This window comes from Cervus canadensis, chromosome 26, assembly GCF_019320065.1.
Source record: "Cervus canadensis isolate Bull #8, Minnesota chromosome 26, ASM1932006v1, whole genome shotgun sequence".
NCBI classification, from domain to species: domain Eukaryota; kingdom Metazoa; phylum Chordata; class Mammalia; order Artiodactyla; family Cervidae; genus Cervus; species Cervus canadensis.
Window position 1 is genome coordinate 47,010,761 of NC_057411.1, and position 14,911 is coordinate 47,025,671.

The following is a 14,911-nucleotide window of genomic DNA, read 5'->3' on the forward strand; positions in this document are numbered from 1 at the left end:
AAGAAAATAAAGGTACAGGCTGCGCCTGCAGAGTGGCCATGCGGTCGGTCCTGACCCTCAGCGATGGGCCCTTTCTATGCCCCCTGGTGGCTCAGATGGTAAAGAATCCGCCTGCAACGCAGGAGACCTGGGTCTGATCCCTGGTTGGGAAGATCCCCTGGAGAAAGGAAAAGCTACCCACTCCCGTTTTCTTGCCTGGAGAATTCCATGGACAGAAGAGCCTGGCAGGATACAGTTTATAGGACTGCAAAGAGTCGGACACAATTGAGCAAGTAAACACACACACACGCACACTCTCCTGCATGATTAACATCTGCCGCCTGGCCAAAACAGGTTCTGGTTCAGAACCATTTGGGGGAAAAAAAAAAAGTACAGATAAAATGTAGAAATATTATATAAGCATATTATATAATATTCACTACAAAGATAAACAGCATTAGTTGATGCATTAAGGGCCAAATTGTAAAAGAAACTTAATAAATTATCCCTATTCTAAAAAAATCTATCCAAGTGATTATTAAGCACAAGTAGCAAAAATAATTTAAACCTTTACAATAGTTTATCATCTTAAAACTTACCTTAGGCCATAGCAAGGCAGGGTGAAGAGCCTGAATAGGGCCAGGAAGACTCTGACAGGAAGCAGGGTGAACACATAGAGAAATGCATCCAGGCACAGAAAGATTCCAAACACCATGAGCTGGATTTTAAAAGGAGAGAAGAACGTAAAAGACAAAATGCAAAATAAATATTCTTTAAAATGTTGTAGATGAATATTTCAAACAATCAAGGAATTTCTAAACTTGTTAGGAAATTCATTTCTCATAACTTAGCTATGGGAATAACAAGTTAACAGCTCTCCTTGTGTATATGAGCCATATTCTAATGAAGAATTCCTTTTCAAAATGCAAGCTTGTAGTTCTTCTTTCAGAGCCCTTGGTTTACCACCTACACAAATTAATTATTTCAAAGACAAATCACCCTCAACCACAGCTATGCCACATCTGATGTAGCTCTCTGGGTACTTCTCCTCAAGCTGCAGAGATGTTATAGAAAACCTTTCAGATAAAACGTAAACTCTAACTTTAATGTAAAGAGAGTATTCATTTTAACACAATTTCAGGCACACTTGAACTTGCTGTGCAAAGAAGCCATTGTTCCTAACTGGAGGGGCAGCTGTTAATGTCTGCATCGCTGCCCCTTCTTGTGTACCTGCCACATCCTCCCTATTTCGGGTGACACTGTACACTTCTATCTGTTAAATTCAGGACTATATTTCATGCTCTCGTCACTTCATGGCAAATAGAAGGGAAAAAGTGGAAGCAGTGGCAGATTTTATTTTCTTGGGCTGCAAAATCACCGCAGACGGTGACTATAGCCATGAAATTAAAAGAGGCCAATACTTTGGCCACCTGATGCAAAGAGTGGACTCATTGGAAAAGACCCTGACGCTGAGGCAAAAGGAGAAGGGAGTGGCAGAGGATGAGACGTTTAGACAGCATCACCTACTCGACGGACTTGAATCTGAGCAAACTCTGGGAGACAGTGGAGGACAGAGGAGCCTGAAGTGCTTCAGTCCACGGGGTTGCAAAGAGTCGGAAACAAGTTAGCGACTGAACAACAATACTTCACAGATGGAAGGCAGAATCTTGTGATGCCTTAGCAAATAGCCACACCCAGGCTGTTAACCTGTACTGTTTTAAGAGGGATGACTTTCTGTACATTTGACGCACAAACATGGTATGACGTACACACCCTCACACACAACACTCCATGTATTCTTAGTCAATAAACTGTCCTACAGAAATGTACTAAGTAGCTAAAACCCACACTGTTACGGGAAGAACTGCATACCCTCCCCGCAATTCATATGCTGAAGCCCTGACCACACCCCTCCCTCCCCACACCTCCGCCTGTGACTGTACTTGGGGAGGGGGCTCTTTAAAGAGGGAATCAAGTTAAAATGCGGTCATGAGGATGGCCCTCATCCGGCGTGACTGGTGTGTCCCTCAAGAGACATGAGGACGCAGACACCAGAGACGATGACAGGGCACGGAGCGGGCGGGGCACACAAGCGGGGTGAGGCCTCAGGAGATGCCGCCGTGACAGAGCCCTGCCCCGCTCCGCTCCGGGGTCTCCTCACCAGACCGACAGCGTCTCTTACAGAAGCGGGCTTTCTCTTAGACAACAGTCATCCCTCTTAGGCTTAGAGAAACTTGTTTTAGTATTGCTTCTCATCTATGGCAAGCAACAGTAACAAACGTCCAAGGGCCTTCCCGTCGCATTTTAAACCAGCCCAGGAAGTGAAAATCCCCCCAGCCCTGAACGCTCAGCGCCTAGGGACCACAGGAGCTATCGCAACGACAGATCACAGCGTGAAAATGGAAGGAAAGCAAGTGGCTGCGGTCAAAGACACGTCAACTGGGGGCCAGGAAAGCACCCAGCTATGCCTTTCAGGGTTCAGAAATGTGGGAAAGTGACTCCATTCCTGTACCTACTGCTCAGGTGTTACGCTCGTTCACAAAGCACAGCGTTCTTTTAAATCCTTTGCAAATGACCATGAGAAAATGTCCTTAAAAGGCAATAGACAAGATGTAATCCTGAGAGCAGTCACCCTGGAGGGAGGCAGAGGAATCCCTGGGTGCCCTGCTGCTGCTCCAGGGCCTCTGGTTTAATCTGTCGGTGACCCAGGCCCTGTGCCAAGGGGGCCTCCCGTGTCCTCGGGCCCCCAGCACCATGCTGCCTGCTTCACCCCCGTCAGCTCCTGAGCTGCTGAGTCAGCCCCGCTAGGCACACCAGGAAGCCACGGTTTTGGCGGCTGGACCCCCTGCCCACAGCCGTGCCCACAGGGAGCTGGCCTGCACCCTGCGGCTGTCTGCCTCCAGGCCCCACAGGTTTGAAGCCGTGTGAGTGCAGCAAAATATCTCAGGCCCAGTTTTTGCTAGGTATAGAAGGCAGCGTGCTTTGGCATCTTGATAAAATGTTGTAGACTGTTGTGGTTGCTTAGTCGCTCAGTCGTATCTGACTCTTTGTGACCCTACGGGCAGTAGCCAGCCAGGCTCCTCTGTCCGTGGGATTTCCCAGGCAACACTACTGGAGTGGGTTGCCATTTCCTTCTCCAGGGGATCCCCAACCCAGGGACTGAACCTGGGTCTTCTTCACTGCAGGCAGATTCTTTACCCTTGAGTCACCAGGGAAGCCCACCTTGATAAAACAGACAAGTATTACTATTTACTTTTCATTGGGATCAAATAACCACAAAGTAGTCACGCAGTCTTAAGCAATGCCTGATGAAACTGTCCCTAAAATGTAGAGGCTGTAACTACAAAGCAGAGCGACTGGTGTCATTTGCCATCCTCTGTTTCCCTTCTGAGAAACAAAAGTCTCCTTTAAATGTCACTTGAAAGGTCAAAATGAATACAGTGGTGTGGCTAAAATCAAAGCAGCACGGTGCTGCTGGAATCTGCCTCTTTAGACCGTGGGTGAACACCCGTCCAATCAGATGGTAGTCAGGTCGCCGTGCACCCTGGGCTCCTGTCTCTCTCTCGCCCCTTCCCCATTTCTCTCCTGCTCCAGTTCCGTGCCACACCCCCCCAACTTCACCCATCTTGTAGAAGATGATAAATTATGTACAAGTATGTATAAGTTATAACTATCTCCTGCCTTAGCTGTGTCTCAGCTTTACAGGGTGGTGGAGGGGGAAGCCTTATAAATACATCATCTCTCTGAACCTGCAATTATATGAATAACAAAATGCAAAGACACCAAAGCATAATGAACATGCTTCAGGAAGAAATCCTACACTGCAGCTGCCAGCTAATACCTCTTTTCCAGCTGGTGGATTTTCCCAGGGATGGATGACAAAATGCTACACAAGGTTTTGTATGCAAACTTCCCAGGGCTGACTCAGGTTTTGATTTCTCCCTCCTCCTCTCTCTTAACTAAGCATTCAGTGCACGCTCTATAGAGTCCCCTGCCTTTCTGTCTTGCGGGAGATCTCGTGTGGCAGGGTTTCAGAAGACTTTCACAGGTATTGGGCAATAGGGCTGGGTGCTAGCCTCTGTCCATCCTCCGTCCAGCCTCATGTCCACCTGGACCTCACTGCCACGCCCCCAAATCTGCAGCAAGGTTCGGGGGCTCACCTGGGGCCTGAGCAGCACAGGCAGGGCCAGCCTCCCGCAGGTCTGCAGAAGACGTGGTTTTGAGACTGAAGCACTATTTCTACCAACGACATCTGCCACTCAGCCTCAACTTTGCCACTGGATTTGCGCTTGTATGTTAAAAAAAAAAAAGATTTACCATTAAGTTTTTAACATCTGAACTTCAATGTGAAAATCACGATTCTGTAACACTGTTGGTCAACATCACCTGCTAGTGAAAAGTTCCACAACCAGCTCTTACCACACTCATTTTTAACCTACTGCTATTGCTCTTGATCATCTGAAAGATACCAACCTGAAAAGTAATAAATAAAATGCTGGCCCCTCTCCACAGAGAGCAGAGCAAGGTTTCTTCACTTTTAAAAAATGTTTCCTTTTTTGACCAAAACCTCCTGCCTTCCTTTTAATGCCACTTGGAATTTCAAAATAAATAAAACGTTATGGCTACAATTGAAAGCAGCACAGGGATTGGAAGGTGCCTCTCTGAGCTGCAGAAGCCACCTCTGGCAATTCTGTATCCATCTCCACCACAGCCCCCAAGCAGCTCCTGGAGCCACGGGCGCTGCTGTGGGGTGGGGGCCGGGAAGCAGGCGTCCAGCAGGAGGAGGGCTTTCTTTCCACCCTGGTCTCAGTGTGTGAGGCTCGGGTCCACTCCTGAGTCTTGCTCAGTCCTGTACACGGGATACGAGGTCACTGGGGAGGGGCCGCTTCCCCAGGGAATTCAAAGCTAGCGAGGACTGCAGAGTGAGGGCCGCATGAAGGATGTGCTCTGGGTGCGCTGGGGACAAGACAAGGGCTGTGCGCGAACTGGGGTGGGGACGGGGGCTGGGGAGTGGGCACCCAGGGGAGGCAGGAACAGTCAGCAAAGCTCCCCCACGAGGAGAAAGATGGGTGTGAGCTGCTGCCAGGCGCGGAAAGGAGGAAGCGCACGTCAAGCCAAGCGCAGAGCGCCCGTGTGCTCTCGGCCAGCTTCACAGCGCCATCTCAGGACTGTCTCACTGACACAAAAGCCAAACAGCGGCTGTAGCTACATCTTCTTAACACACCCTCACACTACGGAGCAACAGAAGGCTTTACGTGATATGTTCATTCGATTCCTTATTTTGAAAGGAAGTTTTTGATTTATTTTTCCTAAATGTTTATCACCTGTCTGACTTAAAAAAGCAGAATTGAGTTCCTCCACTAGAGATATCAAATCTCCCTTCTGTGACTCTTTCCCTTATTGCCACATCCTGTTCTTGTGTGTAAACTCATCCACAGGGTCATGGACTGCCGGCCGTCCTGAGATGACCCAGTCCGACCTCCTAATCTCAGACGAAGACAGTCAAAGCCAAAGCAATGCCTTGATCGGCCACTGGGCTCTCCCTGAGGACCTGAGATGAGAAGGTGAGGCTGTTCGTCTCCACCCCAAGATGGCCTGTGTGACACTAACCTGTCCTTTGCAATAGTGACATAGTCTATGCCCCAAACACAACGTTCTATACCCACCGTCATACTTATCTCTTCAACTCAATGATCTTAAGTAGTTACTATTTAAGACTAAGCAGTTGAATTCAATTTTCTATAAATAACTCTAATGTACAAAGCATGGTAACAATGAAAAAGACTGTCAAAATGCAGAATTATAAGGCAAAGAAAAGTCTAAATTATGATTTCACTTTAGTTCTACATCTTAGGATAGGCAAAGCTATATAAATGTATGTTACCACAGAAAAGAAATTTTGATAAAAGTCTTCATAATAATCACCCCTACATCTGACATGTATTTAACGTGAGGGATAGATTTCTTAAGCGGTGAATTAATCAGCTGGTCTGAACCTGAAGAGCACATGCCTGGAGTGGCCTGACCTCTCCCGGCTTCTCTTATTTCTAGTCTATGCGGAACATCGCTACGCTTCAGAAGCAGAGCGCTGGGGGGCAGACGACCCCATCACCACCCTCCACCTGCTTCTCCCTTTGCTGGAAAAGCCCAGTCCCCGTGCAGCGGGATGGCTGTGCGACTCAGTTTGGCCAACAAGGCATCGGAGGAAGAAGGCACACTGGGCACCTCTGGGGGAGCTTCTAATTTACTATGAAAGGGATGGTGGAGAAGGGGGCACCGTCCATCTCCTGATTATAATGCAGATACAAGGTCTGAGGTGCAGCTGACATCCTTCTAGTAAAAGGCAGCAAGAGGACCAAGAGCCAATTTGCTGCCAGTGATGGTAAAAGAGAAAGATAAAAAGGACTTGAGTTCATGCTGGCCTCATGAATCCGCTGGAAACAGATTTTCCTCTAGACTCGTCAAAATTTCTTAAAAACCTTTTTGTTTAAGTCACTGTTAGGTATTCATGCTCAGTCACTCACTCGTGTCCGACTCTTTACAACCCCAATGGACTGTAGCCCTCGAGGCTCCTCTGTCCCTGGGATTTTCCAGGAGTGGGTGGCCATTTCCTTCTCCAGGGGATCTTTCTGACCTAGGGATCCAGCCCAGGTAGGTCTCTGTGTCTCCTGCATCAGTAGGCAGGTTCTTTACCACTGTGTCACTGGGAAGCCCATTCTGTACAGACACAGATAAAATTATTCTCAAGAAAAAATTTTAATTTCCTTCCGATGCCAGTCTAAACTCCTTGGTCTAACCTTCAGAGTCCCTGGTTCCAACCCATCCTTTCACTGCACCTGTCCTTTCTTTTGTGCTAACAATCTCCCAGCTCTGGGTCTCCCTAGTATACCTCACCCCCTCACCTCCACATGGACTTCCCTGTGGCTCAGATGGTAAAGAATCTGCCTGCAATATGGGAGACCCAGGTTCAACCCCTGGGTCGGGAAGATCCCCTGGAGAAGGGAATGGCAACTCACTCCAGTATTCTTGCCTGGAGAATCCCATGGACAGAGGAGCCTGGTGGGCTCCAGTCCATGGGATTGCACGTGTTGGATGTGATGGAGTGACTAACACTAACACACACCTCCACGTATGCCCTAAAACGTACACAAGTGCCCTCTTTTTCATCACCTTGCCATTCCCTTCACGAGTCCCATGTTTATCTCTGTACTTCCCCACAGTAAAAGTGCCTGGAACATAGCACTCAAAACTAAGACTAAGAAGATAAATAACTGCATGAGGGTGGGTGGTTGGTTGTTCAGTTGCTAAGCTGTGTCTGACTCTTTGTGACCCTGTGGACTGCAGCACACCAGGCTTCCTTGTCCATCACCAACATCCGGAGCTTGCTTAAACTCATGTCCACTGAGTTGGTGATGCCATCACCATCTCATCCTCTGTCGCCCCATTCTCCTCCTGCCTTCAATCTTTCCCAGCATCAGGGTCTTTTCCAATGAGTCAGCTCTTCAAATCAGGTGGCCAAAGTTTTGGAGCTTCAGCTGCAGCATTAGTCCTTCCAATGAATATTCAGGGTTGATTTCCTTTAGGATTGACTGGTTTGATCTCCTTGCTGTTCAAGGGACCCTTAAGAGTTTTCTCTCGCACCACAGTTCAAAAGAGTCAGTTCTTTGATGCTCAGTCTTCATAATGGTTCAACACTCACATACGCATATGACTACTGGAAAATCCATAGCTTTGACAATATGGACCTTTGTCGGCAAAGTGATGTCTTTGCTTTTTAATACACTGTCTAGATTTGTCATAGCTTTTCTTCCAAAGAGCAAGCATTATCTCTGTAGCCATCAGCTAAACTCCCATGAAAGACATAAGCTTCACTTTCAGATAGCCTGACTGAAAGGAGAAAAGGAAGAAAACATTTTTCATAAAGGTTCTTTCTGCCTGAGATCAGCAATCCAAGAGGTTGGGGGTCAGAAATCACGACCCTTCCAGGGTAAGAAGAGCCCTTCATTTGCAAGTGAAGCAGGATGGTTAGAAATAGAGCCGGAGATCAAAGAGGGACACAGAGAACCTTGAAAACCAGTCCTCTCCCAACCACTCCCCGCTAGACTCAGCCCAGGGCGACTGCCATCCCCACTGCAAATGAAACGGCCACTGTAGTGCAACCAGGGGACAAGAAACCTTATGAACTTTTTCCTGTTCTCCAAGGGCAGGGCATTCCAATATGCTGAAGTGAGACTTCAGCAAAGGATTTTAAAACACTTAGAGAAGGTTTCTGTTGTTTAGTTGCTAAGTCATGTCTGACTCCTGTGACCCCATGGACTGTAGCCTGCCAAGCTCCTCTGTCCATGGGATTATCCAGGCAGGAGTACTGGGTGGGTTGCCATTTCCTTCTCCAGGGGATCTTCCCTGCCCAGGGATCCAACCTGCGTCTTCTGCATTGCAGGTGGATTCTTTACCATTGAGCCACCTAGGAAGCCCACAGAAGGCTTACCACGTAATTAACACTTGGATGAGAAAACTGAGGCACGTGGAAACAGAAGTGAATTGGTCACGGCCTCACACTTGATAAACTGTGGAGCCAAGATTCGAATTCAGGCAGGCTGGCCTTTGAGTTCATGCCCTTTAACCACTTTAATATCCTGGATCTCAGTTCAGGATGCAGGGATACTGCAGTTTAGCTTCCTCCTTGTGTGGAAGAAAAAAATACAGCTCCCGAAGTGGAGCATACGAGCAGTCAGTAGCAGATCTAAACAAGAACCACTGGAGCATGTGGGAGCATGGAGAAAGGATTGTGGAGGAAAAGAAGAAATGTTGCCCCCAAGCCAACAAATGCTCCAAAACTCCATATCCTTACATTTCATTGAGAAGTTCAAGCATAAAAATGTGCTAATAAAACTAGAAAAACTACTTTATATAAGCAATTCACATTTACTAAATGTCAAGTATAACATGTTTATCTACTGACAATATTACACAAAAAACCTGTCTTTTTTTTCTTTTTAATAATTGCAAAAGAGGTTTGGTTGGAGATGTTGAGTTGACCTTTCTCTTGACTTTAAAAGAATAAGCATTAATTACATGCTTTATAGTATCTGCAACCCCTGAAGACACAAAGTGCTCTTTAATTATCAAGTTTCTCTTTTTGCAAAGGTTAGGTGGAAATACAGTAGCATTTATCCCCCTCAAAAACAACAACAGTTTCTTAAAAATTAGTATGGTATTTTATATAGACAAACAAACACAAAGGTAACCAATAAAAATAAGTTATATTACCATGAACGTCTCGACTGCCTCTCAACTCTCACGATAAATGCCTGAAGCGGGACCCCCTCCCCACATCAAATAAAGGCGTTAGAGACAGAAGAGTGAATTCATGCTGTTACGAGACATAGTTAAGCCTGGAATTAAACTGAAATCTAAGTCTGCTTTCCTCTATGCGTCACCTAGTCTTATTAAGTTGGTATAAAAGTAACTGCGGTTTTGGACTGTGAATTTTAGATTATCACTAGGCTCAAACACTTCTTTATTAATCAAAATAGGAACCATTAGAATCCACACATTTTTGCCAACAGAAATAAGTTTATTTACTCCTGTAGTATAAAAATCCATGCTTCAGGATTCAGCGGGCTCTTGGAAACCATTTTCTGCCTCCTGCGGGTTATGGCAGTGTTTTGCCTACAAAAAGCTGTCAAGATGCTTGAAGAAGTGGTAGTCGATCGGTGAGAGGTCGAACAGGCAGAAGAACTCTGTAGCCCAACTTCTGAAGCCTTGGTTTTGTGCCGTGTGGTGGGCGTTGTCATGGAGAAGAACTGGGCCCGTTTGTTGACCAGTGCTGACTGCAGGTGTAACAGTTTCCAGTGCATCTCATCCATTTGCTGAGCATACTTCTCAGATATAGTGGTTTTGCCAGGATTCAGAAAGCTGGAGTGGATCAGACTGGCAGGAGACCACCAGTGTCCAAGACCATTTTTTTGGGGTGCAAGTTTGGTTTGGGGAAGTGCTTTGGAGCTTCTTCTTGGTCTAGCCACTGAGCTGGTCATCACTGGTTGTATAAAATCCACTTGTCACACATCACAATCCGATCGAGAAATGATTCGTTGTTGTTGAAGAGAATAAGAGAAGACGACACTTCAAAACAATGATTTTGTTTTGACTTTTCAGTCAGCTCATGAGGCTGCCACTTACCGAGTTTTTTCACCTTTCCAATTTGCTTCAAATGCCGAATAAATGTAGAATGGTGGAGGATTAGTTCTTTGGCAACTTCTTGTGTAGTTCTAAGAAGATCTGCCGTGATAATTTTCTCAATGCCTGCTGCTGACTTCCAACGGGCAGCCACTAAGCCCGTCAGCTTCAAGGCTCTCGCCTCCTCTGCAAAACTTCTTGAATTTCCACTGCATTATATGTTCGTTAGCAGTTCCTTGGCCAAATGCATTGCTGATGTTATGAACTGTCTCTGCTGCTTTACGACCCATTTTGAATTTGAATTAAAAAATTGCTCAAATTTCCTTTTTGTCTAACATCATTTTTATAGTCTTAAAATAAATGTAAAACAAACAGCAAGTAGTATGTCATTAGCAAAAAAAAAAAGTGAGAAATGCACCTTAAAATGGGGTATAACATAATCATATTTATATAAGAATGTACTCCAATATCAAAGGGCCAAAGCACAATCACTTTTGCACCAACCTAATAGAAGAAACTTCTCTAAAGTGAAAAAGATGATATTCTTTTGTATATTTTAAGCAGTAAAACAGCTGAAGTATTGTTCTCAGAGACTAAATCAACATTTCCTAAATAGTCCTAAAACCAAAAGCCTTTCTCATGGGAAACAGGATTAGAACAAAATGGCAACTGTGTGTGTGAGCGGTGTCCACTAAACTTCTCTCACGTTAATAATGTTTCACACACATACAAGTGAAACCAAAGTTTCAAAAAAAAAGAAAAACAACACTTACCCTGAGTACAGGCAATGAATGCAATGTGATACTTTTTTATTCTTCAATTAAACAGAATAAATCCTCATCGATTACAACTTACTATATGGATTATTCCACCTACTACTGGTCCTACAACAGACCACAGTTTGAAAAACACTGGTTTACAGATCTGAAAGAGACACGTGCACCCCAATGTTCATCGCAGCACTGTTTATAATCGCCAGGACATGGAAGCAACCTAGACGCCCATCAGCAGATGAATGGATAAGGAAGCTGTGGTACATATACACCATGGAATATTACTCAGCCATCAAAAAGAATTCATTTGAATCAGTTCTAATGAGATGGATGAAACTGGAACCCATTATACAGAGTGAAGTAAGCCAGAAAGATAAAGAACATTACAGCATACTAACACATATATATGGAATTTAGAAAGATGGTAATGATAACCCTATATGCAAAACAGAAAAAGAGACACAGAAGTACAGAACAGACTTTTGAACTCTGTGGGAGAAGGTGAGGGTGGGATGTTTCGAAAGAACAGCATGTACATTATCTATGGTGAAACAGATCACCAGCCCAGGTGGGATGCATGAGACAAGTGCTCGGGCCTGGTGCACTGGGAAGACCCAGAGGAATCGGGTAGAGAGTAAGGTGGGAGGGGGGATCGGGATGGGGAATACGTGTAATTCTATGGCTGATTCATATCAATGTATGACAAAACCCACTGAAATGTTGTGAAGTAATTAGCCTTCAACTAAAAAAAATAAATAAATAAATAAATCTTAAAAAAAAAGAAAAACACTGGTTTATATTGAAGTCCCATCAAGACCTGCAAAGATTTTCCCAGAAGACAATTTAATACTCACAACAACAAACATGAAAAGCTTACAAGTTTCTGTGAGAAATCCACCCAGAAATTTGCGTGTGATTTCAATGCTGTTGGGAGAAATATCAATAACCTCAGATATGCAGATGACACCACCCTTATGGCAGAAAGTGAAGAGGAACTAAAAAGCCTCTTGATGAAAGTGAAAGAGAAGAGTGAAAAAGTTGGCTTGAAGCTCAACATTCAGAAAACTAAGATCATGGCATCCGGTCCCATCACGTCATGGGAAATAGATGGGGAAACAGTGGAAACAGTAGCTGACTTTATTTTTCTGGGTTCCAAAATCACTGCAGATGGTGACTGCAGTCATGAAACTAAAAGACGCTTACTCCTTGGAAGGAAAGTTGTGACCAACCTAGACAGCATATTGAAAAGCAGAGACATTGCTTTGTCAATAAAGGTCTGTCTAGTCAAGGCTATGGTTTTTCCAGTGGTCATGTGTGGATGTGAGAGTTGGACTATAAAGAAAGCTGAGCACAGAAGAATTGATGCTTTTGAACTGTGGTGTTGGAGAAGACTCTTGAGAGTCCCTTGGACTGCAAGGAGATCCAACCAGTCCATCCTAAAGGGGATCAGTCTTGCATGTTCATTGGAAGGACTGATGCTGAAGCTGAAACTCCAATACTTTGGCTACCTGATGTGAAGAGCTGAGTCATCAGAAAAGACCCTGATGCTGGGAAAGATTGAAGGCTGGAGAAGGGGATGACAGAGGATGAGATGGTTGGATGGCATCACCGACTCGATGGACATGAGTTTGAGCAAGCTCTGGGAATTGGTGATGGACAGGGAGGCCTGGCGTGCTGCAGCCCCTGGGGTTGCAAAGAATTAGACATGACTGAGTGACTGAATTGAACTGAAAGCTGAATTATTGCTTAACTCTTTCCTTCTTATAAGAAATTTCCAAATGGTTCTGACTCATCAACTCTGTGAATGCAGAGGAAAAGGGCAGCCTTGGCTTCGTATCTGATCAGTCCTGGTGGCCTAGGACACATCAAGGGAGGACCACATGGAAGGATTAGTGGATGCTGTTACATGTTTATTCCACACTGAGATGTTTTCTGTGTTGAAGGTGAAACAGACTATCCAATCTTCTTTGGAGAAAGTGTCCTTTACATTTTTAAAAATGAGGGCTTTCTGAAAAACTGACACTTTAACAAAGGGTGAAATTAAATAATTTATATTGTGCTGAATGGGGAAAAAAAACTGCTTCTAGGAAAAACAAACTGAGGAGACCTAAAAGAATAAGAAGAGAGTAATTCCTTGAAGAAAGTTATCTGAATGGAACATAAATGGGAATTGTTGCTCGTACTGTGTAGCCGCCACTAGTGTCCACCTCATCTGTGGTCCCGTGGATGGGCAGCCTGGTGGGCAAGGGCCCCTCTCTCCGCGGGATTCTCCAGGCAAGAAGACTTGGAGTGAGTTACCATTTCCTCCTCCAAGGGATCTTCCTGACCCAGGGATCAAACCCATGACTCCTGCATCGGCCGGTGGATTCTTTACCACTGAGCTACTAGGGAAGACTCAAATGGGAATTCAGCAAGTTTAATAAATAGCGAAGTTACAGATCACTGGATCTGACACTGAAAAATGCACCTTTTAAAAACTCTTCCTATCTGGGAATTCCTATCCCACCTAATTATTCATGATCACATTATTTCCAATATTTTAAAAATTCCACTCAAGCAGTTCACATTGTTTTTAACAGAATTAACATGTTGACATAATTTTTAAAATGATGGCAAGTAATTAAAAAAACCCCCAAAACAGTACCTTTTCCAATTCTCTTGGTATTCGCATACAAGTGTACACTCTTTCTCTTCTTTCTGTATACTTGGCCTCATTATGTTCAAGGAAGTACCCTCTGGTTAGTTCAGCGCTGAGGAACCTCAACAGTGAAAGCTCTACAAGAAAAAAAATGACAAAACAAAAAGAACAGCATTTATCAAGCAACTTCCATGGCTAGCTGGGGCCCCAGGTAATACATACGTAAAACAAGATAATAAAGTAATCTACATTTTCGCGCCCAACTAAACTGCACATAAGCCATCAGCAGAGAGTGAGAAAACTACCGTTTTTGTGTGATATTAACTGAAAATGTCATGGGAATACACCAGGGGCCACTGCTATAAGCCAGAATATAAGTCAGAAGTTCTCTGTGAGAGTCTCGTGAGGGGCCTTAGGTGATAGAGGGCCTGGGCTGATGCAGAGTAGAAGGCAGGGAAAAAGATACTAATGGAAAACACACACAGAGAGTGGGTACCGAGTACATAGAAAATGGAGACACACACACACACACACACACACGGAAACACACACAGAGAGTGGGTACCGAGTACATGGAAAATGGAGACACACACACACACACACACACACGGAAACACACACAGAGAGTGGGTACCGAGTACATAGAAAATGGAGACACACACACACACACGAGCTGAGTCGCCCGAGAGGTGCGCCTCCAGCCCAGGAGTGAGCTGGGGTGAAGTACACACTCTACACTGGTGCAAATTCTTCTTCTTCAGCCTCAGAGATGCTGCCAGTGTCTAAATAACGCCATTTCCCCAGGTGAAGGCTTCCCAACACAATGGTAACTGTGAGTGATACAAGACAGAACCTCAACCCCATCTGAAGACCGCACTCCCCATGGACCTGTCCACCTGTTTTCCATTCCTCTGATGCAAATTCACCCTCCGTCATCTCATCTCAGTTGAGGAAAGAAAGGCCAGAGGAGGCTGAACGCTTTCCACTGGGCAGTATCTGGCAGACCTGGGATGCCAAATAAGGCTGTTACCTGATCCCAATGTTTCCACCATGCGAGCAACACTTCCTGGAAGCCCACCGCCTCTGTGACCACTCAGCCCCCGACCTCAGACCCCTCCCTCCCTCCTCTCACTCTCTGGGAGGCCGTCCTCTCTTCCCGGACTCAGGACACCAAGGGCTGCAAACCAGCCTCTCTGCTCTGAGCTGGCCTCATGGTCCTTTCCCAAACCCCATGCTGGTGTTCTCACACAGATGACAAAGCAGGGAGGTCAATTTCACTTATGAGCGTCCACATGTGGAGTTGTCTTATGTGATGCTAGGATTTAAAGGCTGCAGGCGTGGG

General features: G+C 45.3%; 1 protein-coding gene across 1 annotated transcript in view; it reads right to left on the reverse strand.

The window, feature by feature from the left end:
- Window positions 1-14,911, reverse strand: part of TAPT1 (transmembrane anterior posterior transformation 1) — a 59,414-nt gene that overhangs the window by 33,398 nt on the left and 11,105 nt on the right. Inside the window, exons 2-3 of the mRNA XM_043447796.1 lie at window positions 13,576-13,706; window positions 579-697 (exon numbers count right to left, since the gene is read on the reverse strand). Coding sequence (XP_043303731.1) covers window positions 579-697; window positions 13,576-13,706 — 250 coding nt within the window. The remainder of the gene's footprint in view (window positions 1-578; window positions 698-13,575; window positions 13,707-14,911) is intronic.